Raw genomic sequence first — 21,486 nt, 5'->3', positions numbered from 1 at the left:
TTTTTTGGCTTAAAGTTGTGTTGCGGCTTAATCATTGCGTTGTGCCGTTTGTATTTTTCGTGGCTATTCCTATCATGCTGTCGCTGAAAGTAATGATATTGTAATGCCCCGCATTGGAGAAAGAAAGATAGAGGAATACCCTCTCAGACGCTTTCGTAACAAGCGGTAACAAATTCAGGGAGTGAAAAGACACATGCAAGAGTTGCTTTTCGCCACAACTCACGTTTAGACACTCGACACAGCCGAAACCCTTGTGCGAATCCGTTCATGCTGCCGCTCTCGCACACGTCACACACAACACCAACATCTCTTAAAGGAACACGGACACAGACATCAAATACATTGTACTATTGTCTTGTGACGTTTGCGTTTGTTATGACCTTTCTTGACAGCCGTAGATATCTGCCATTTTTGTTTTGATGGGATACGAAAATAATTCAACATCTTTATTATTAAAAGTGCTAAACTTCATATAAAGTCTAAGGTTTTTAAAGCCAATGTTTTCCTTTTTGTAGTATCAATAACATTGATCGATGCCCTTTTAAAACTATATTGGATTGATGCTTATCTCTTGGAAGGCAAACTTGCCGAGCACAAATCGATGTACTTGAAATTTTGTAGTATATATTGATCAATCGTTACACCCCTGTTCATGGTATAATGTATAATATTGTTGCATGTCAGACCCTGAAACACCTGATGGACAAGGAGCGTGTGAAGGGCTTCTGCCAATGCATTGTAGCACAAAAGGCACGTGAAGGCATCAGTCACATGATCCAGTCCAGCGGCCTAGGCGGGATGAAGCCCAACACCGTAGTGATGGGATGGCCTCACACCTGGAGGCAGAGCGAGGACCCGCAGTCCTGGAAGACTTTCATCCGTAAGTGTAGGCCTGCGCCACCCTATCTCCTATTGAATGAGGAGGCTGATAGCGCCACCTGTCCTTCTTTCAGACACAGTGCGTGTCACAACAGCTGCCCACTTGGCTCTACTGGTGCCCAAAAACATCTCACTGTTCCCCAGCAACAGCGAGCCGTGTGCAGATGGCCACATCGACGTGTGGTGGATCGTACATGACGGTGGGATGCTCATGCTGCTACCCTTCCTGCTGCACCAGCACAAGGTCTGTGACTGCTTTTTTTGTTTATGCCATTTTGTGATCCCATGCCCTTCTGACAGGTGTGGCGCAAGTGTGGGATGCGGATTTTCACTGTAGCCCAGATGGAAGACAATTCTATCCAGATGAAGAAGGATCTGGCAACCTTCCTCTATCACCTACGCATTGAAGCAGAAGTGGAAGTCGTGGAGATGGTAGGCCATTGCTACACCTTGTTGTCTTTGTTCACATTCTAAGAAACATCGATGAATAACAGTCTTTTTTCCCCCTTTCAGCATGACAGTGACATCAGTGCGTACACCTACGAGAGGACCCTGATGATGGAACAGAGGTCAGAGATGCTCCGTCAGATGCGGCTGTCAAAATCGGACCGTGAGCGAGAGGTAAGTAAGTTTGTGGCAATCTGTGTACAAGGTCTTAGCCCTGCAGCTCTTAAAGTCTTAATGGTTAACTTTCCTCAGCGAGTTCGGTGGAGTTTTGATGATGTAAGTTTGCCTTTTGGGTAGTCAGCTATTAGCTATTCCATGTAGACCAGTTAGTTGTACTAAAACCCTCTTTGCACCCAGCAATAGTTAGTTGGGGTTAGTTTGAGAGCAACAACCAGGAACCCCTGACCCTCTACCCACGTGGGCAGACACACCCGCATGCACATGCAAAGACACGCACACCCACACACCCAGCCTTTGCTGTTGCTAAAGTACATACTGTGCTGGACAGTGAGGTGAGTGTATGTTGTGTGTAGGTGTATCTTTCCAACAGGTATGGCGGAACTGGAGCTTCCAAATCCTGCAAAGAAAACCGACAGGTACAAAGAGAAATGAGACAAATGTCACAAAGGGCGGCCATGTTGAAGAGAGGGGCGGCGAATAGAAATCAAGTCTACAAGAGCTGACAAGTACTGTTTATGTGTCCACCCGATGGCTCAGGCTCAACTCGTCAAAGACCGCAACTCCATGTTGCGACTGACCAGCATCGGCTCTGACGACGAAGATGACACAGATGCTGGTGAGCGGGACCGGGCAGCGCCCGGCGATGGCTCCTCGGAACGCCACCGTCGCATTCAGATGACCTGGACTAAAGAGAAGGCCGCACAGTACCGGGCTACACACTCGGGATGCTCCACGCCAGAGGGCTTTAGAGACATGCTCAGCATCCGACCGTGAGTGTGCAAATTTATCCTATTACAATTGTTACCTGAATCAATGAGGCCTTCCCGCTGCAGGGACCACTCCAACGTAAGGAGGATGCATACTGCAGTCAAGCTCAACGAGGTGATTGTCAACAAATCCCATGATGCCCGAGTTGTATTGCTCAACATGCCAGGACCGCCCAAGAACCCAGACGGAGATGAAAATTGTATCCTTAACTCTAAATGATTATAGGCTCTAACCTCATAAGGGGAAAAAGCTGCGCAGATTCTGGCTGCGTGGGATTCTCTTCCTTGACGTACGTCTGCTACTATGCACCTTTATCCAAGATATGCGCTGTTGGTAGAATAACCCTAAAATATATAATATGGACATTCCCTGTCAAAACTAGCTTTGCTTGTATTCTCTAATTAATTTAATTACTTTGGCTTCATGTGCTTTTTAAGGCTGCCGTAAGTCGAGAGACATGGATAAAACATCAGTGTGCTTAAATTTGGGGTGCAATTCTGCACCACATGTAATAATAATATGGTAAAAGACACTGCCAGAAAGAACTCAGTCATCTGATCGCTTCAGTTAGAGACACCTGGATTAATCCAGGTGTACCAAATGCCACTAATTAACAGAAAACAAAATGCTCATCGTTACATGGCTGTGGCTTCGCTTGAGTGGGAGAAGGCGGCGTGGCAATGGCGTAATGCAAGATGATTATGGTGTTAGTGGTGGGGAATTTCTGTACTGCAAAACCTCAGCAGGCAAAGAAAAAAATACACTTTGCATTGACACATCAAACCTCAAGAGCCAGCAAATAGTATCCACACCTTAAAAAAACTACTGGTGCTTCAATATCCACCTGTTACAAGTTTTTGGCGATAAAATTGTAAATGTATTATTCTGACAGAAGCCCACAGAGTCTCTTTAAACTTTACTCAACACTCTAACAGCAGCCCTCATTACACCATTAAAACTGCAGGAAAAATTAGACAGTACCCACAACAAAAACCACAGACACCATTTTCTCCAGCAAGGTTGCATTTAAGAACATCCATAATTCTGAGCTTTAACATTAGCATTCCCCATGTTCTGTTTTGCTTCAGTAATGATGACAATTTTTTTAGGTTTTATTTCTTATTTTTAAATGTATTAGTTATCATTTCATTGATATCACTGAGGCCTTTAAATAACTAGTCTGTTCAACTTGAATGTAAAAAAAAAAAAAGGCATTGTGTTTTTGTTTTTTACAAAAATGTGCACGTATTATATTCTTTAAGTACCGGTTTAGGAAACATTTAAGCGCTGTAGTACTGGTATTTGTTAAAACCTAAACGATACCCATCCTTAATCAGGGCATATGCTTCACTACTTATTGGATGTGATGGTCGCTCTACAATAGTAGTAATATCATATTTGATTAAGAAAAACCTACAGGTAGTGTTCGTCAAACCCACCTTTGTTTGACTTTTTCTTACCTCCAAGTGTGCACAAACTACAGTCAGTAGTTAAAAATACTACTACTACTACAGTTAAAAAAAATATATACCAAAAAAGTTATCGCTATCTGTCCGGAGAAACATGACGTTATCGGTATCACCTTGAAAACAAAATTGTGCATGTTTTACATCCCATCCAGCAAGAAGATATTGTTTGTACACACACTTGACATAAGGCACACAGATCGGCATATGCAAACTGAGTTCAACCCTATATTACTTGGTTATCATTTAATTTGTATCACTGAAGTACCTTTAATGAATACAGCCTTTTCAAATTAAGTGTGCTTTATTCTTGTCTTGGGAAGACTCCATTTCATGATTTTCCCACAGTCAAAAAAATTACATCGTGGCAAAGTCCACCTCCTTTGTAAATTAATCACATCACGTCGGCTTTTTAATATACAACTTACGTGGACTGCGTGTGTCCTTATTGTGGATGGGAGAATTGCGTTATTTCAAGCGTGTAGAAAAACAAGTGTAAACCTTTTACATGAAACTGTTTATTTTGCATTGGGTGGTCTATTTTTTTCTATACTACCTCACATGTGTGACTGAATGTACAGTAACTTTTTCATTTTTACAAACTTAACTGTAGTGAAAAACATAATTATTTACCTTAGGACTTAGCAACAGTCACTTTGTATCATGTGATCAGTTTCAAAAGCCCAAAACCCCTTAAAGCACTTATTCTTACTTAAAAGTTAGCAAAGTTTAATCTACTTGTTTTAAACGGGTTACTTGGTGTGGCTTAACCACGCTGCCCTCTTGGATCCTGATTTTGGTTGTCCTTGTATGCAGTCATCTTTCTTTTGATTCTCGAGAGTGACATCACTCTCCTCTTCTCCAGCACGAAGAAGGCTGAGTTGTGACTGTTATTCTACTCGAGTTTCACCAAAGCTCAAATCATTCTTGGTTTTTAACAGACATTTATTTTTAACACATCTTTTACATGTCTCAATGATGCCGTCAGAACTGAAGAAATTAAATCCATCCATCCATTTTCTGCCGCTTATTCCTTTTGGGGTCGCGGGGGGCGCTGGTGCCCATCTCAGCTACAATCGGGCAGAAGGCGGTTTACACCCTGGACAAGTCGCCACCTCATCGCAGGGCCAACACAGATAGACAGACAACATTTAAACTCACATTCACACACTAGGGCCAATTTAGTGTTGCCAATCAACCTATCCCCAAGTGCATGTCTTTGGAAGTGGGAGGAAGCCGGAGTACCCGGAGGGAACCCACGCAGTCACGGGGAGAACATGCAAACTCCATACGGAAAGATCTCGAGCCCGGGATTGAACCCACGACTACTCAAGACCTTCGTATTGTGAGGCAGATGCACTAACCCTTCTGCCACCGTGAAGCCCCCAAGAAATGAAATATAAAATATTAATATATTGTGAACAAAAATATAAACTCTACACTTTTGTTTTTTCGCCACTTTTTCATGAGTTGAACTCCAAGATCTAAAACTTAAGGCCTCTTAAATATTTCACAAATCTGTCAAAGTCTGTGTTAGTCAGCATTTCTTCTTTGCCTAGATAATCCATCCCATCTCACAGGTGTGGCATATCAAGATGCTGATTAAACGGCATGATTATTGCACGGATGTGCCTTAGACTGCCCGCAATAAAAGGCCACTCTGAGTGTGCAGTCTAGTTTTATTAGCTAAAATTTTTAGGGGCCGGAATGTCAGAAAAACAGTCAGTATCTGGTGTGACCACCACTTGCCTCAAGCAGTGCAACACATCTCATTCGCATAGAGTTGATCCAGTTGTTGATTGTGGCCTGTGGAATGTTGGTCTACTCCTCTTCAATGGCTGTGCTAAATTGTTGAATATTGGCAGGAAGTGTCGTATACGCCGATCCACAGCATCCAGGACATGCTCAATGGGTGACATGTCCGGTGAGTATGCTGGCCATGCAAGAACTGGGATGTTTTCTACTTCCAGGAACTGTGTACAGATCTTTGCAACATGGGGCCGTGCACTGTCATGCTGCAACATGAGGTGATGGTCTTTGGTGAATGGCACGGTATCTCTGTGCATTCAAAATGCCATCAATAAAATGCACTTACGTTTGTTGTCCATAACAAATGTGTGCCCATACCATAACCCCTCCCTCACCGTGGGCCACTCCATTCACAACGTTGACACCAGCAAACCACTCTCCCACACGACGTTACACACGCTGTCTGCCATCTGCCCTAAACAGTGAAAACTGGGATTCGTCCGTGAGAACACCTCCAACGTGCCAGACGCCATCGAATGTGAGCTTTTGCCCGCTCAAGTTGGTTACGACGACAAACTGCGCTCAGGTTGAGACCCTGATGAGGACGACAAGCATGCAGATGAGCTTCCCTAAAACGGTTTCTCACAGTTTATGCAGAAATTATTCGGTTATCCAAACTAATTGTTGCAACAGCTGTACGGTGGCTGGTTTTACACAATCATGGAGGCGCCCCTGCTGGATGTGGAGGTCCTGGCCTGGTGTGGTTACACATGGTCTGGGGTTGTGAGGCCGGTTGGATGTACTCCCAAATTCTCTGAAACGCCTTTTAAGACGACATGTCAGAGAAATTTACCTTCAATTCTCGAGCAACAGCTCGGGTACACATTCCTGCAGTCAGCATGCCAACTGCACGCTCCCTCAAAACTTGCGACATTTGTGGTATTGTGCTGTGCAATAAAACCGCACATTTCATAGTGACCTTTTACTACGGGCAGCCTAAGGCACAACTGTGTAATAATCATGCTGTTTAATCAGCATCTTGATATGCCACACCTAAGAGGTGGGATGGACTATATTGGCAAAGAAGAAATAATAATGGATTAATAATAGATTACATTTATGTAGCGCTTTTCTAGACACTCAAAGCACTTCACAGAGAAGTGAGAACCCATCATTCATTCACACCTGGTGTTGGTAAGCTACTTTCGTAGCCACAGCTGCCCTGGGGTAAATTGATGGAAGCGTGGCTGCCAGTTCGCGCCTATGTCCACTCCGACCATCTCCCATCATTCATAATTTTTTACCAGTGTGAGCTGCACTGGGGGAAAGGGTGAAGTGTCCTGCCCAAGGACACAACAGCAGCGATTTGAATGTCAAGAGGCGTAGAGCGAACTTGCAACCCTCAGGTTTCTGACACAGCTGCTCTACCCACTACGCCATGCCGCCCCCTATGCTCACCAACACAGATTTGTGAACAATATTTGAGAGGAACAGGTCTTTTGTGTGTATATTAGGGGTGTGGGAAAAAATCGATTCGAATACGAATCGCGATTCTCAAGTTGTGCGATTCCTTATTGATTCTTTTTTTTTAATATATACATATATCTATATATATATATATATTCTTTTTTTTTTTCTATCAATCCAACAAACCAATACACAGCAATACCACAACAATGCAATCCAATTCTAAAACCAAACCTGACCCAGCAACACTCAGAACTGCAATAAACAGAGCAATTGAGAGGAGACACAAACACGACAAAGAACAAACCAAAAGTTGTGAAACGAAAATGAATATTATCAACAACAGTATCAATATTAGTTATAATTTCAGCATAGCAGTGATTAAACATCCCTCATTGACATTATCATTAGACATTTATAAAAATAAAAAATAAATAAAAACCGTGTCACAGTGGCTTACACTTGCATCGCATCTCATAAGCTTGACAACACACTGTGTCCAATGTTTTCACAAAGATCAAATATTTTTGGTTTGTTTAATAGTTAAAACAAATTTACATTATTGCAATCAGTTGATAAAACATTGTCATTTACAATTATAAAATCTTTTTAAAAAAAAAAAATCCACACTGCTAGCATATCAGCAGACTGGGGTAGATCCTGCTGAAATCCTATGTATTGAATGAATACAGAATCGTTTTGAATCTGAAAAATATAGTTTTTGAATCGAGAAACGCGTTGAATCGAAAAAATTGATATATAATCAAATCGCGACCCCAAGAAACAATTTTGAATCGAATCGTGGGACACCCAAAGATTCGCAGCCCTAATATATATAGTAAAAGTTTTGGTCTTTAAATTTAACTCATGACAAATGGGAGCAAAAACAAAAGTATTGCATTTATATTTTTTGTTCAGTTTACATTCTCTAAAAAATAACACACATTTCGAATACAACTTAAATAATTACCTCATTGGCCACATAGACTCTTGGGTGATAAGGTAGAAATCTTCCTTACAGAAACTTAGGGTACACTTGTGACAACTTCTCTAAACAAGTCAGACATCCCCATCTTCTGTTGCTCTCTTAGTGCCCCACCTACTTTGTCCCACCTCCCGGAAGTTAACAAATGGCACAAAAAAATTTTCCCCTCTTATTTAAATAGTTTAAATCAATATAAGACATTTGCATCAACATAAATTCACTGCACAGTTATATTAAATTGAACATATTTAAATGTATTACTTCCACTTTTTATTGTAATTTTAAATCAATGAATTATAAATGTATGAGTTGCCTCTAACGGCAGCCTCTTCAATTCAGGTCAATTGCAGTGTATCCTTGACTCACTGAGCAGACATGGAGTTTCTCGAGGTTCTAACTGAGGGTCTGGAGCGTGTTCTGTTGGTCCGTGGTGGGGGAAGTGAAGTCATCACCATTTACTCTTGACGGGGAAATCCGCTTTTGAAAGAGCTGCCAATCAACAGAAACAGAGGTGAGGGTTGATCATCGGCTGCATTGTTATACTCAAATCAAAGCACCGCTTGACACTCACTCGTCTTCGCGCTTCTCTGTTGTCACACGCCTTTCCATTTTGCCAGCGTCAAGAAAGGCCATGTGTTTTTGTGAGGGTGGTCGTAAGATGTCATCAGAAGTACTCAGGGTTTAATTTTTGTGTTTTATTTGTGTTATCAAAAAAAATTTGTATTTTTCACATTTTTATGCACTTTTTCCAAAATAGTAAGTTAATTTGTTAGTCATGTCGCAAGTTCACATTTTTTTACTTTTTAAGCATTGTTTTTAATTTTCCTCATTTTTTAACTGACAAAACATGTTCTAAGTAGTTCTGATGGGACACATAAAAGTCTGACAAACATGAAAGTGACGCACAGCCTCCCTTGCATCCCACTGCAATACCTTTAAATGTTACAGTTAGCAATTTTAGTGCTCCTGGGAGGGGGTTCAGGCCTTCCTGATTGAAAGGACCACTGGACCACGTGCACGTATTTTGTGTTTAAATGATACACGTGTTCATCAAAGTTGACCTGCTGATGTTCCCTTTGTGTGTGTATGCGTGAATGAGAGCTTGTTGCAAATATAAGCTGTGAACCGCAAAGTCTTCTATTTTGCTTTTTTCCCCCTTGTGTACTGATTGTTTGTGTTACAATGCAGGGATTTTTCTTTTCATGTCTGATTATTGGCTGTACATAAAGATTCAAAGGTGTAACTTTTTGTGTGACATTGATATGAAATGAGGCATACAACTTGTGCTTGAAAATTTTGGAAATAAAGTGAATTTGAAGAAACTAAAATGACCTTTGTGCTTGCTTACTAATAACACTATTATTTAGCTCAGTGCATCAGTTTGGTGATGTAGTTTGAATATCCATTCAAACATCTTTGGGGTGTTTGTATGTTTTCCCTTTGCTTTTGCACCCATTTGCCTGAAAAGAGACATGCGAGACAATGCACATCATTAGGCACAGCACAGGATATACTGTTTGTCTTTCCTAATAGCCATATATTGAAGGGGTGGAATCATCGTACAATATTGGAAGAGTGAAATTGCCAGACAAATACGTGATTATCGTATGTCTGGCAGCGCTGGCTCCAACTCATGACCCCAACAAGGACAAGGTATATAAAAGAAGACTCAATTAGATCTACATGTTTCTATTTTGATCAAGGTCCAATTATCAATACCAGCCTAACATTAGTAAGGGCTTGACTTGACTTATTAATCATATTAAGCTACAATGAACAAAAATATAAACCCAACACATTTGTTTTTGATCCCATTTTTAATGAGTTAAACTCAAAAGATCTAAAACTTTTACTACATACATAAAAGACATAATCCTCTCAAATATTGGCATGCTGACTGCAGGAATGTTCACTACCATGAGCCGTCTTCAAAGGTGTTTCAGACAATTTGGCAGTACATCCAACCAGCCTCACAACCACAGACCGTATGTAACCACACCAGCCCAGGACCTCCACATTCAAGAGGTGCACCTCCATGATCGTCTGAGATCAGTCACCTGGACAGCTGCTGCAACAATTGGTTTGCATAACCAAATAATTGCTGCACAAACTGAGAAACAATCTCAGGAAAGCTCACCGGCATGCTTGTCATCCTCATCGGGGTCTCAACCTGACTGCAGTTTTGTCGTCGTAACTGACTTGAGCAGGCAAACGCTTACATTCGATGGCGTCTGACATGTTGGAGAGGTGTTTTCTTCACGGATGAATTTTTGCTCTTCAGAGCAGAAGGCAGACAGTGTGTGGCATCGTGTGGGAGAGCGGTTTGCTGATGTCAACGCTGTGAATGTATTGGCCCATGGTGGGGGTGGGCTTATGGTATGGGCAGGTGTATATTATGGACAAGGAACGCAAGTGCTTTTTAATGATGGCATTTTGAATGCACAGAGATACCGTGACGAGATCCTGAGGCCCATTGATGTGCTTTCATCGAAGACTATCACCTCATGTTGCAACATGACAATACACGGCTCCATGTTGCAAAGGACCTGGACACAATTCCTGGAAGATGGAAATATCCCAGTTCTTGCGTGGCCAACGTTCTCATCGGACATATGTCAGCCATTGAGCATGTTTGGGATGCTGTGTATTGTGTAGCAGTTCCTGACAATTTCCAGCAACTTGGCACAGTAGTTGAAGAGGAGTTGACCAACATTCCTCAGGCCACTAATCAACAACCTGATCAACTCTATGCAAAGGAGATGTGTTGCACTGCGTGACGCAAACACATTTCAGAGTAGCCTTTTATTACGGCATCCTTTTAAAGGCCTACTGAAATGAGATTTTCTTATTTAAATGGGGATAGCAGGTCCATTCTATGTGTCATACTTGATCATTTCGCGATAATGCCATATTTTTCCTGAAAGGATTTAGTAAAGAACATTCACGATAAATGTCTTAAGTTTTGGTCGCTAATAAAAAAGCCTTGCCTTTACCGGAAGTAGCAGACGATGTGCATGTGACGTCATGGGTTGTGGAGCTCCTCACATCTGACCATTGTTTACAATCATGGCCACCAGCAGCGAGAGGGATTCGGGCCGAGAAAGCGACGATTTCCCCATTAATTTGAGCAAGGATGAAAGATTTGTGGATGACGAAAGTGAGAGTGAAGGAATAGAAAGAAAAAAAAATAGACGGCAGAGCGATTCAGATGTTATTAGACACATTTACTAGGATAATTCTGGAAAATCCCTTATCTGCTTATTGTGTTACTAGTGCTTTAGTGAGATTATATGGTCGTACCTGTACAACCTGAAGGTCGGCCCCGCACCTTTCTTCAGCACCAGTCGACGGGTGGTGGCGATGCCCATCTCTGCCCTTCGCAAGGGACCCTCTTCGAAACCGGATCTTTCGAAATGATCGCTGCATAATACACTGTACTTTGTGTGTGTGGTCCAATCCAACCGTGTTCGCTTGACCGCTCTGTCCCATAGTAAAGCTTCACCGTCATCTTTCAGGAATGTAAACAATGAAACACCGGCTGTGTTTGTGTTGCTAAAGGCGGCTGCAGTACACCGCTTCCCACCTACATATTTCTTCTTTGACGTCTCCATTATTCATTGAACAAATTGCAAAAGATTCAGCAACACAGGTGTCCATAATACTGTGGAATTATGCGATGAAAAGAGATGATTTATAGCTGTGAACGGTGCTGGACCAAAATGTCCTCTACAATGCGTGACGTCACACGCACGCGTCATTATACCGCGACGTTTTAGCATGATACTTCCGCGCGAAATTTAAAATCGCAATTTAGTAAACTAAACTGGCCCTATTGGCATGGGTTGCAATGTTAAGATTTCATCATTGATGTATAAACTATCAGACTGCGTGGTCGCTAGTAGTGGGTTTCAGTAGGCCTTTAAGCACAACTGTGTGGTAATCATGCTGTTTAACCAGCATCTTGATCTGCCGCACCTGTGTGGTAAAACGGATTATTTTAAGAAATGCTCACTAACACAGATTTAGACAGATTTGTAAACAATATTTGAGAGGAATAGGTATTTTGTGTGTATAGTAAAACCTTTAGACCTTTGACTACAAGTCATGAAAATGGAAGCAAAACAAAGCGTTGCGCTTATATTTTTGTTCAGCATAGATAAATACAGTATAGTCATACGGTAGTACGGTTTTATCAAGGGCCGGAAACGCAACACTGGGAGTCTGGGACGTACAGGCGTCACTTCCGGGAGTAATTCCAATCTGCTAGCCGGTGCCATGTTGTGATAGTTGAGGATACCGAGTGTTGTCGAAGTTCACTCCGGCAAAGTGGAACCAAAGACGGAAAAAAAACAATAAGACCGCCATCATGGAGGTAAGATGACCATGTCACCATTTGACATGAAAAAAATAACCAAGTTTGTCGTCATTGCTGACGATCAGCCAGTTAAAAAGCATTGGTTGTCACCACATCAGGGAGGCGCTGAATACGAGCGTATTTCATTTATTAAATTATGGTTAGTTTATTGTTGGCATATGGACATACAACTACTGTGTGAGACGTGTCAGTATTTTAAACAAACACTAAATGAAACGAGGCTAACTTCTATTTGTTAAATGTTGGGAAATGCTTGTCCGGTGTTGTCTTTCAAAGTAAAACCCCATGTCAATGCAACGTGGATTTCAGTCCGACATTCTAAAGGTAATTAAAATGCTGTAAATGTGGAGTAAATTATTGCAGTGTTGTGATGGAAATAAACTGTCGGATAGCGTTATTCCACGGAAAATGACATGTTCGTGGGATTTTATCTTGAAACAACCATTGCTGCATATCCGGTTTGGGGTAGTTTGACACAACAGCCAGTGCTGTTTTAGCATCAGTGTCTCCGGTTCCATTGAGCAGCCTGAGCCGGGCCAGACTGGGGATTTGGGTCGGATGCAACGGTCACGCAGGGTTTCCTGTCGCGTCAAGTAGCTTTAACCGGGCCACGGATATTTGCCTGCTGGTGGGAGCTCCAGACAAACGGCTGCTGAGTGAGTAGTAGCAGCAACAGCACCGCAACCTTGCGTCAAATTCGGCTAAAGCTAAACCGCCATAAGAGAGCCACGTTCATTGGTAGCTTGCCAGCCCTGTGGACTGGTTTATTCTTGGGGCGTCCACATGTTCGATTACGCGATCCTCCACAGTGCTGCTCGATGTTGGAGGAATCAGCTTGACTCTCATGTATACGTCTTTCAATCCTGCATCCACAATTAGTACGCAGAGGTTAGCGGGGACATTGTGATTGTTAATTTCCCTGGGAGTTGTCTACCTCAAAAAAGGATGGACCTGAATTTTTATTCGGATTTATCTGGCGGAACCGGGCAGCACGATGGTGATCCAGAGTTCTTGGACCCGCAGACCTACAACGGATTTGACTCTGACAACAAGGTGATTTCATTGAGCTGTGAGGCTTGACAGCCATTTGTCATTCGAACAAAATATGCAAGCATCCATCCATCAATTTTTGTTTGGTGCTTGTTCCCATGAGGGTCACGGGTGATCTGGACCCTGTCCCAGCTGGCTTAGGGCGAGAGGCGGGGTACACCTTGGACTGGTCACCTGTCAAACACAGGACACACAGACAAACCCACTCACGCCTACAAATAATTGGCCTCAACAAACTTACCAACATGCATGTTTTTGGAGTATGGGATGAAGCAGGAGAACACACAGTTCTTCTAGCGCAGTTTCAAACCCAGTAACTTGCTTTTTTAACTGACTCCCCTCCCTGTCTTTCAGTTCCCGGGAGGCAGTGACAACTACCTGACTATTTCAGGGTCAGGCCACCCCTTCCTCGCTCCATCAGAAGTAAGTAAGCCATGTCATCTCAGGGGCGGCATGGCGTAGTGGGTAGAGCGGACGTGCCAGAAACCTGAGGGTTGCAGGTTCGCTTCCCACCTATTGACATCCAAAAAAATCGCTGCCGTTGTGTACTTGGGCAGGACACTTCACCCTTTGCCCCCGGTGCCGCTCACACTGGTGAATAAATGGTGAATGAATGATTGGTGGTGGTCGGAGGGGCCGTAGGCGCAAACTGGCAGCCACGCTTCCGTCAGTTTACCCCAGGGCAGCTGTGGCTACAGATGTCGCTTACCACCACCAGGTGTGAATGAATGATGGGTTTCCACTTCTCTGTGAGCGCTTTGAGTATCTAACAATAGAAAAGCGCGATTTATATCTAATCCATTATTATTATTATTATTATTATTATTATTATTGAATGTGGTAAGGAGTGTTAAAACTGACTCGTCCCGTCTCAATCCAGACGTTCCACACTCCCAGTCTGGGCGATGAGGAGTTTGAAATCCCGCCCATCTCCCTGGACCCTGATTCGGCACTTACCGTCTCCGATGTGGTGTCTCACTTCGGGGAGCTGTCAGACACCAGCACTTCCGACAGTGTGGTGGTGCCCAGGAACGCTGTGGTGGAAGGTGACGACCCGTCCTTCGCATCAACTTTCGTCCACCCACCCTCGCAGGGGCTGGAGCACCTCAGTCTTGGGGTCATCAACCAATCTGGAGGCGCTCTACTGGGGTCGTCGCTGGGCATGGTGAGGATGGCATGAAATGTCCATGCTCTGGATTCAGACACAAAAAAATATTCCTCCTCCTGCAGGATCTGGGCCATCCCATCGGGTCCCAGTTCAGCAGCTCGTCGCCGGTCACGATCGATGTTCCGCTTGGAGACATGAGTCAAAGCCTGCTGGGCTCCAACCAGCTAACCACCATCGACCAGTCGGAGCTCAGCGCTCAACTTGGGCTTGGCTTGGGTGCAGGGAATATTCTTCAGCGCCCTGAGTCGCCGGAGAATCGTCTGTCGGCTACGGCGTCACCCACCAGCTCGCTGCAGGATGATGACATGGACGACTTCAGAAGGGTAAGATTCCCTCGTGATCTCTATCTTTCTAAATCGACCGCTTCCTGCATGACGTTTTCTGTCCCTGCCATCAGAGCATCCTGGTGGAGTCCCCCATCACTCCGGCCTACTCTGCCGGGGTCATGTCCCTTGACCCCACTCTGGCCGATGCACCATTGTCTGCCCCGTCTGCTGGCATCTCTACAGCCATCGGCCGGAAAGGAGGCGGTGCTGGAAAGAGGGGAAGGAAAAAGAAGGAGGAAAAGAAAGACCCCAATGAGCCGCAGAAGCCCGTGTCGGCATACGCTCTTTTCTTCAGTGACACTCAGGCGGCCATCAAGGGACAAAACCCCAACGCCACGTTTGGGGAAGTGTCCAAGATAGTGGCATCCATGTGGGACAGCCTCGGGGAGGAGCAGAAGCAAGTAAGATTTCACATCGTGGATGATGCTATTGTTTTATATTGTTTATTGGTGTTTGACTTCCTTTAGACTTGTATGACGTAATTGGTCTTCAGAGGATGTTGCCTTTTTTCATGCACAATTTTGCCTTTTCATGATGTAAAGCTTTAATGTCAAACCAAGTATTATCCGGACGAAATCGTATTATTCGATTCTTTTGACCCAGGATTAACTTCACATTCTTATTTTTAGGATCCTTGACCAAGGCAATTAAATACAATGCCTTTATCTCCTAAATCTACGGCTTTTGGGACAATGGGGACTAGGGATAGCCCGATATCAATACTGCAACGATGTATATAGGCCTGGACGATTAATAAATACATTAATCGTAAGATAAACTCGATAATTGCGCCGACGTTGGAAAAATTTCCACGTCTGTGTGCGTTTACTTTCTTCATCTCTAGCTTCCAAACAGAGTGCCAGAGGTTTAAGTCTGTGGATCGCTCTCAGTGCCTGAGTGTTTTGGAATAGCAGAATTAAACGCAGTGAAAGTTCTTGGTAGTCATCCACAATCTTTGTCTCTGTGAATGGAGGCAGGACTGTGAGCTTTTGACAGCGACATAGCCTTGCCAGTCACCCGGAAGAAGCAAAAATTGAAAACAACAAAGATTGCAAAGTCAACGATCAATCCCCTTATCGGAATATTTTGGCTTCCAACCGAATAAACAAAATTAGCCCATCCACATGGACGGTATGCAAATTTGTTGGAAAGTGATGGCTAAAAAACAACCCACCCAGTTTTTCCAGTTGGGGAATAACTGCACTTCCAGATATTCAGTATTTATTTTAGTGCAATTTTTGCTAACATAAATTGAGAGTCAAATTGTATTTGTATTGTTTACATACTCAGGATGATCAAAACATTCTTGACCCTGACCAATTCAATGGTAAAAAATACTAATAAAAAAAACAAAAAAAAACGTTATTGCGTTAGACAAGGTTACATGCATAATTAGAATTATATGACATGATTACATTAGTGCCTTATTTGGTCTCAAATTAAAGCTGAAAATGTTTATGATTATCTGAAATAATTTGAGGGACAATATATTGTCGAGTAAAATGTATCATTGAGCCAGACTTAGTTGTATCAACTGATAGCAAGCGACACAGACTGATATCAACCTTCTAATCGACTTGTTAAGATTTGAAATACAATTCCGGCAAAACAAAAGTTGAAATATTTTAAACCAATTAAAAATAATTATAATTCCTATCAATCCAGACCCTGCATAACAAAAGTCGTTTTTAACAGCATTTATGACATTGCATGTCACATGTCAGTGTTATTAAGCAGATGCCAAGATTAGATGAAAATAGTATACCGGTATATATGTTTAGTCACAACCTGAAGCTGAGAGGGAGACATCGTTTCTGGCTGCGTGCAAGCTCACGCATATGATTTGATGCTTTGGCATTTTTTAACATGAGTATCCATCATTTTAACAACATTTCTAAGTTAAATAAAAAAATATATTCATTTGTCACTTCAACATCATAAAATATCATCGAGGCTCTGCTGAAGAGCCTCTCACACTCCACACTTTTTAAACGTGCACATGGAAGTTTTCCAGTAAAGTAATGGATTGAATGACCGTTTTCTTTTTAGCACTAACCAAATACCTTTTAGCGTGATGATCTAATTCAAATTTGTGGTGTAAAAATGTCCATTGCTATCGCCACCTGAGACAATTGCGCCAAACAAAATTGCACTCTGCTACTTTTCTCTTCCATCCATGTAAAGTAACTCACACAGCTGAGATGACAACATTGCAAGGCTAATTGACTGACGCTCTAGCACAGGGGTAAGGAACCTATGGCTCTAGAGCCAGATGTGGCTCTTTCGATGACTGCATCTGGCTCTCAGATATATCTTAGCTGACATTGCTTAACACGATAAGTAATAAATAATTCCGCTGGTAATCACAATGTTAAAAATAACGTTCAAAATATAAAATATTCTCATGCATTTTAATCCATCCATCCGTTTTCTACCGCACCTGTTCAATAAATAACAATGTTATTAAAAAGAATTAGAGACTTATTATACTCTAAAAATGTTGGTTTTACTTAAAAAAATGCATGCATTTAGTTGTATTCAGTGTTAAAAAAAATATGAATTGGCTCTTACGGAAATACATTTTAAAATATTTGTCTTTTATGGCTCTCTCAGCCAAAAAGGTTCCCGACCCCTGCTCCAGCAGCTGTTAGCTAACTATATTGCAATACAGCCGCTGAATCTCTGTTTACGGCATGTCGTGCAGTGTTAAACTGAGAATTTATTTGGTCGTTTTGACATTTGGGTGATAGCTTGGACGTTTTGTCAGATCAGAGGGGTTTTTATTTTTATTTGATATCTAATCTAGTAGATTTGGCCAGTATGAGAAAGTTACTGATTTGTGGATCAGTTTGATACCCTCTTATGGCCAGAGTTGGTCAATAATATGGTGCTGTCTGTCCACTCTTACGCACGTGACAAAAGCCTTGTCTCTCCCCTTTTTCAAAGGTTTACAAGAGGAAAAATGAACTTGCCAAGAAGGATTACTTGAAAGCACTTGCGGCATACAGAGCCGGTCTAAATTCTCAGGTGGGTTTTTTTAGTTTTTGATGAAAATTCAATGTGCATGTTGTTATATTGTGTGTCACTCTCTCCAGGCTCCCATTGAAGTATTGGACTCAAAACCTTCGCCACCCCGTCGAGCCGCTCCAGCAACTGCTGTTGCCGCCCGTCCCACAAGGGCCCAGCACTACAACCCCGAGGAGAACACTATCACCAACATCTGCACCTCCAACATCATCCTAGACCTGCCTCAGGTCACTACGCGGTCCCGCACAGGCGCGATCAAACCACAACCTCCACCTGCCGCCGTAGCTACCCCCAGCCCTCCCACTGTCACCAAGATCATCATCAAGCAGTTGCAGCTGCCCTCCGGTGCCGTCTCTGTCACGGCGATGCCTGCCTCGTCGCCGCGCCAACCGCCACCACTGCAGCAGATGCAGAACACCCCCCCACCGCCGCGGCTGCAGCAGATGCTGCACGCCCAGGCTCCGCCCCCACTACAGGCTAAACCTCGAGGAGGGGGCGCTGCCGCCGCCATGGCTCCTCCTCCCCTGCAGATCAAAGTAGTCCCGGCGGCTCGCCAATTAGATTCTTGCGAGCCGATAATTGTGACGTCGGTGACCAAAACGTCAGATGTGGCGATGGAGGTGGGAGATTTAGCTGCCATGGGGACAAAAGTAGAAGTGGTGGAAGCGGAGGAGGGGGTAAGCGCAGTTTTGTTTGACCATTGGAGGATGTTGCTAATAATGATTCCAATGAGTGCTTGTGTGTCAGATGCAGGTGGAGGTGAACGTTGCGCCCAGACCTTCCGTCACGACAGCCGCCCATCCAAATATTTGTGTACGCGCCGGCTGCACCAACCCGGCAGTGGAGAGCAAAGACTGGGACAAAGAGTACTGCAGCAACGAGTGTGTTGCCACACACTGCAGGTTAGTCCACATTCAAACAAGGAAGAAATAGCTACTTTAATTGGCATTCTAACGTTTTCCTCTCTGCAGGGACGTTTTCACAGCCTGGTGTGCCATCCGAGGCCGTAACTTCACCACTGTCACATAGTGTGACCCAGGAACGGCGTGAGTGAGTGAGTGAGTGAGTGAGTGAGTGAGTGAGTGAGTGAGTGAGTGAGTGAGTGAGTGAGTGAGTGAGTGAGTGAGTGAGTGAGTGAGTGAGTGAGTGAGTGAGTGAGTGAGTGAGTGAGTGAGTGAGTGAGTGAGTAAGTGAGTGAGTAAGTAAGTAAGTGAGTGAGTGAGTGAGTGAGTGAGTGGCCAGATGAGGCTCAGGAATCGGTACATGTGAGTTTTATCTCAGTAGATGGGGAGGAACTCGACACTGCTGCTTTACTCTCTCTCTAGCAGGAAGGAGGGATATACATCCAACAAATGTTTAAAAAAGAAAAAAAGACATTTTATAAAGACAATGTTTTTTAATGAACTTGAAGAAACATCCAGGAGGAAAAGGTGTTCCAGGGGTTTTTTTTACAGCTCATTTCAAGGATTTTGCTGTATTACAGTGGGTGTGGTGTGCTCTTGTGAAAAGATGTTTTGCAGTAAACAACAGCTCCTTGGCGTGAAACATGAAGCATCACCCCGGGTTTTCACAAGATGCATAACGGCTGCTGAACGGCTCCAGATATTTTCCGTTTGTCTTCTAACCAATGTGTCAGTTGTCACCGCTGGTGGGCGCTCTGTGTACAGGTCGGATATTCCGAAGCCCAACGCTAGATATATGCAGCGCTTCTAATTTTGCTGGTCGCCGCAGCGCGGCTGATCAATTTAGCAAAAACGGAACAAAAACTCATTTACAAAACAAAATAAATGACCCGGTTTACTTTCAAAATAAAAGTACTAAGTGTTCAAGGCAGTTGGTATCTTACACCTTGAAACAACCTAATGGGCGGGGTTGGACTTGAAGTCAACTTGTGAAAGGTTTTTTAGACGTTATTTCAACCTGTTGACACAATGGATGAGGAAGGACATGTTGATTCTGGAGGACCAAAATCAAACAATCATTACAGGTGTTGCCTGTACAGCTATTTAGGGGTCTGTGTCAACTCTGACCTGCCATGAGGCGGGAGAAGCATGGGAGGGGTTAGTGAAAGGAGGACCAAAATCAAAGAATCATTACAGGTGTTGCCTGTGCAGCTATTTAGGGGCCTGTGTCAACTCTGACCTGCCATGAGGCGTGGTTAGTGAAAGTTTGAAGTGTGTGTAATAACTCGCCAGAGATAGTGCTGCTGCTGTTGTTGCTTGCTACAAATACAAAAATAATGTAGTCGTTTTGCAAAGCAAAACTATTGTCTTTTCCACAAGTGCCGTCTCGCACGGCAAAGCTGGAAATATTCTGCGGTGTTGCAGTTCAGCAGCCATTACCTATCTTGTGGAAATCCGGGGTGACTTGAATATTTTTGTGTGTCATCTGCATGGACACATTTTTTCTTAATTCAAGACAAAATGCAAATTTGTCTCACTTTGGAAAACAAAAATAGCTTCATTTATTGTGTAAATCAGTGGACCCTAACCACCAGTCCGGGGGCCGGTATAAATTAAATAATTTAAAAATGACCGTCTTTCCCATTTACCAACCAATAAGCTTGTTGATAGATGCTTAATAAAACTTCTGATAGGAAGTTGCCATTTGTTATATCTTTGTTACATGAAACAATGCACATTAATAAACATATGAAATGTAAATGTGCCAGATTGTAGCCAAAAGCTAATATCTATCTGCAGTCCCCAGCAGGTTGATGGTATGCACTGTGTGGCATCAACCGCCCAGGGTCCATTTCATTGGAAAGAAACAAGCCCAGGGCTCCTACTAATTCAGCATTATGGTGATTTGTGTTAGCTGAATTTATCTGCCAAACGTGGAAAAAATGCCGACATTAAACTGGACACTGGTGCAAAAAACGTTGGAGACCTGTGGTTTAAACACGTGTGTAGGTTTTGTTTCTCAAGGGGGGTGCTTCAAGGACAAAGCAACACTCTGAAAATTGGTGCTAAGATTCAGGAAAGACAAAAAACTGGTTCACTTTCCACTGGCTGTGAGAGTGTTCCCACTTGGATTATTTTTGTACAACTGATGCATATTCAGTGTCACGTGGACCACCTGAGATGTACAACAATCCAAAAACTACATCAGACCTGTTGACACTACTGGAACAAAGTACCGTACTTGTCCTTTTTAAAATGAAAATGATACATTAATAATGGGACACTTTGTGCTGATGGACATGGGCAGGAAGGATGGACTGCTTCACTAAAACCTGCAAGTGTTTACAATCGTGAAATAAAATGTTTTAATACAGTGGGTGTTTGGAACCTCCCAGACGACATGAATGGACAGAATTAACCCACATTTGTAATATTTTAAGTTGTTTTACTTTGAACACTTCGCTTTAAAAAACAATACAGGAACAGGGCCATGTAACATCAAAATTAATAGAAAGTTTTAAAAAAAGGTCACAGTGAGGGGCTCTTGGAAATCATTGCTTTCCTACATCAGCCACATTTACAGAGTATGAACAGAATACAACACATTTGATTAAAAAAGGTAAAATAGAATAAAAATTAACACCCTCACATTTACATGATACAATTAAAAATGTGCATTAATATCATGAACTTAGA

General features: G+C 43.0%; 2 protein-coding genes and 1 long non-coding RNA gene across 11 annotated transcripts in view; 2 read left to right on the top strand and 1 right to left on the bottom strand.

Moving 5' to 3' along the window:
* The window catches only part of LOC133560659 (solute carrier family 12 member 6-like), a 28,064-nt gene extending 18,795 nt beyond the window's left edge, over window positions 1–9,269 (top strand). For 4 of the 7 annotated variants that reach the window (XM_061913430.1, XM_061913429.1, XM_061913431.1 and 1 more), the window contains 9 exons: window positions 685–880; window positions 954–1,123; window positions 1,180–1,311; window positions 1,393–1,500; window positions 1,579–1,602; window positions 1,860–1,922; window positions 2,044–2,276; window positions 2,340–2,473; window positions 8,315–9,269. In XM_061913430.1, coding sequence (XP_061769414.1) covers window positions 685–880; window positions 954–1,123; window positions 1,180–1,311; window positions 1,393–1,500; window positions 1,579–1,602; window positions 1,860–1,922; window positions 2,044–2,276; window positions 2,340–2,473; window positions 8,315–8,406 — 1,152 coding nt within the window. In that variant the 3' untranslated portion in view covers window positions 8,407–9,269. The remainder of the gene's footprint in view (window positions 1–684; window positions 881–953; window positions 1,124–1,179; window positions 1,312–1,392; window positions 1,501–1,578; window positions 1,603–1,859; window positions 1,923–2,043; window positions 2,277–2,339; window positions 2,474–8,314) is intronic. The other 3 variants (XM_061913433.1, XM_061913435.1, XM_061913436.1) reach the window with 3 other exon arrangements.
* On the bottom strand, window positions 8,476–12,329 carry LOC133560663 (uncharacterized). Its single transcript, XR_009808501.1, has 2 exons — window positions 12,174–12,329; window positions 8,476–9,401 (listed from the first exon to the last, which is right to left on the bottom strand). It is a non-coding gene; the product is annotated as an uncharacterized LOC133560663 (long non-coding RNA).
* Window positions 12,157–21,164, top strand: tox4b (TOX high mobility group box family member 4 b). Of its 3 annotated transcripts, none has more exons than XM_061913439.1 (9): window positions 12,157–12,313; window positions 13,721–13,789; window positions 14,247–14,531; window positions 14,597–14,857; window positions 14,932–15,261; window positions 17,807–17,887; window positions 17,956–18,564; window positions 18,635–18,789; window positions 18,859–21,164. In XM_061913439.1, the coding sequence occupies exons 1-9, from the start codon at window positions 12,308–12,310 to the stop codon at window positions 18,914–18,916; spliced, it is 1,854 nt and encodes a 617-aa protein (XP_061769423.1). In that variant the 5' UTR covers window positions 12,157–12,307; the 3' UTR covers window positions 18,917–21,164. The 3 variants fall into 3 exon arrangements, with proteins under 3 accessions (XP_061769423.1, XP_061769422.1, XP_061769421.1); XM_061913438.1 differs by lacking the exon at window positions 12,157–12,313 and adding an exon at window positions 12,981–13,369 and having other exon boundaries at window positions 18,641–18,789; XM_061913437.1 differs by lacking the exon at window positions 12,157–12,313 and adding an exon at window positions 12,983–13,369.
* Window positions 21,165–21,486: the final 322 nt, after the last annotated feature.

This window comes from Nerophis ophidion, linkage group LG10 (assembly GCF_033978795.1).
Source record: "Nerophis ophidion isolate RoL-2023_Sa linkage group LG10, RoL_Noph_v1.0, whole genome shotgun sequence".
Taxonomy (NCBI): domain Eukaryota; kingdom Metazoa; phylum Chordata; class Actinopteri; order Syngnathiformes; family Syngnathidae; genus Nerophis; species Nerophis ophidion.
This window is presented reverse-complemented; position numbering and strand designations above follow the sequence as displayed.

What these genes read in the sequence shown, in the direction of transcription:
- tox4b (XM_061913437.1), top strand. Translation starts at nt 13,262, where the DNA reads ATGGACCTGAATTTTTATTCGGATTTATCTGGCGGAACCGGGCAGCAC. An exon ending in GATTTGACTCTGACAACAAG is followed by an intron (nt 13,370 to 13,720) that starts GTGATTTCATTG and finishes CCTGTCTTTCAG; the next exon opens with TTCCCGGGAGGCAGTGACAA. An exon ending in CCTTCCTCGCTCCATCAGAA is followed by an intron (nt 13,790 to 14,246) that starts GTAAGTAAGCCA and finishes GTCTCAATCCAG; the next exon opens with ACGTTCCACACTCCCAGTCT.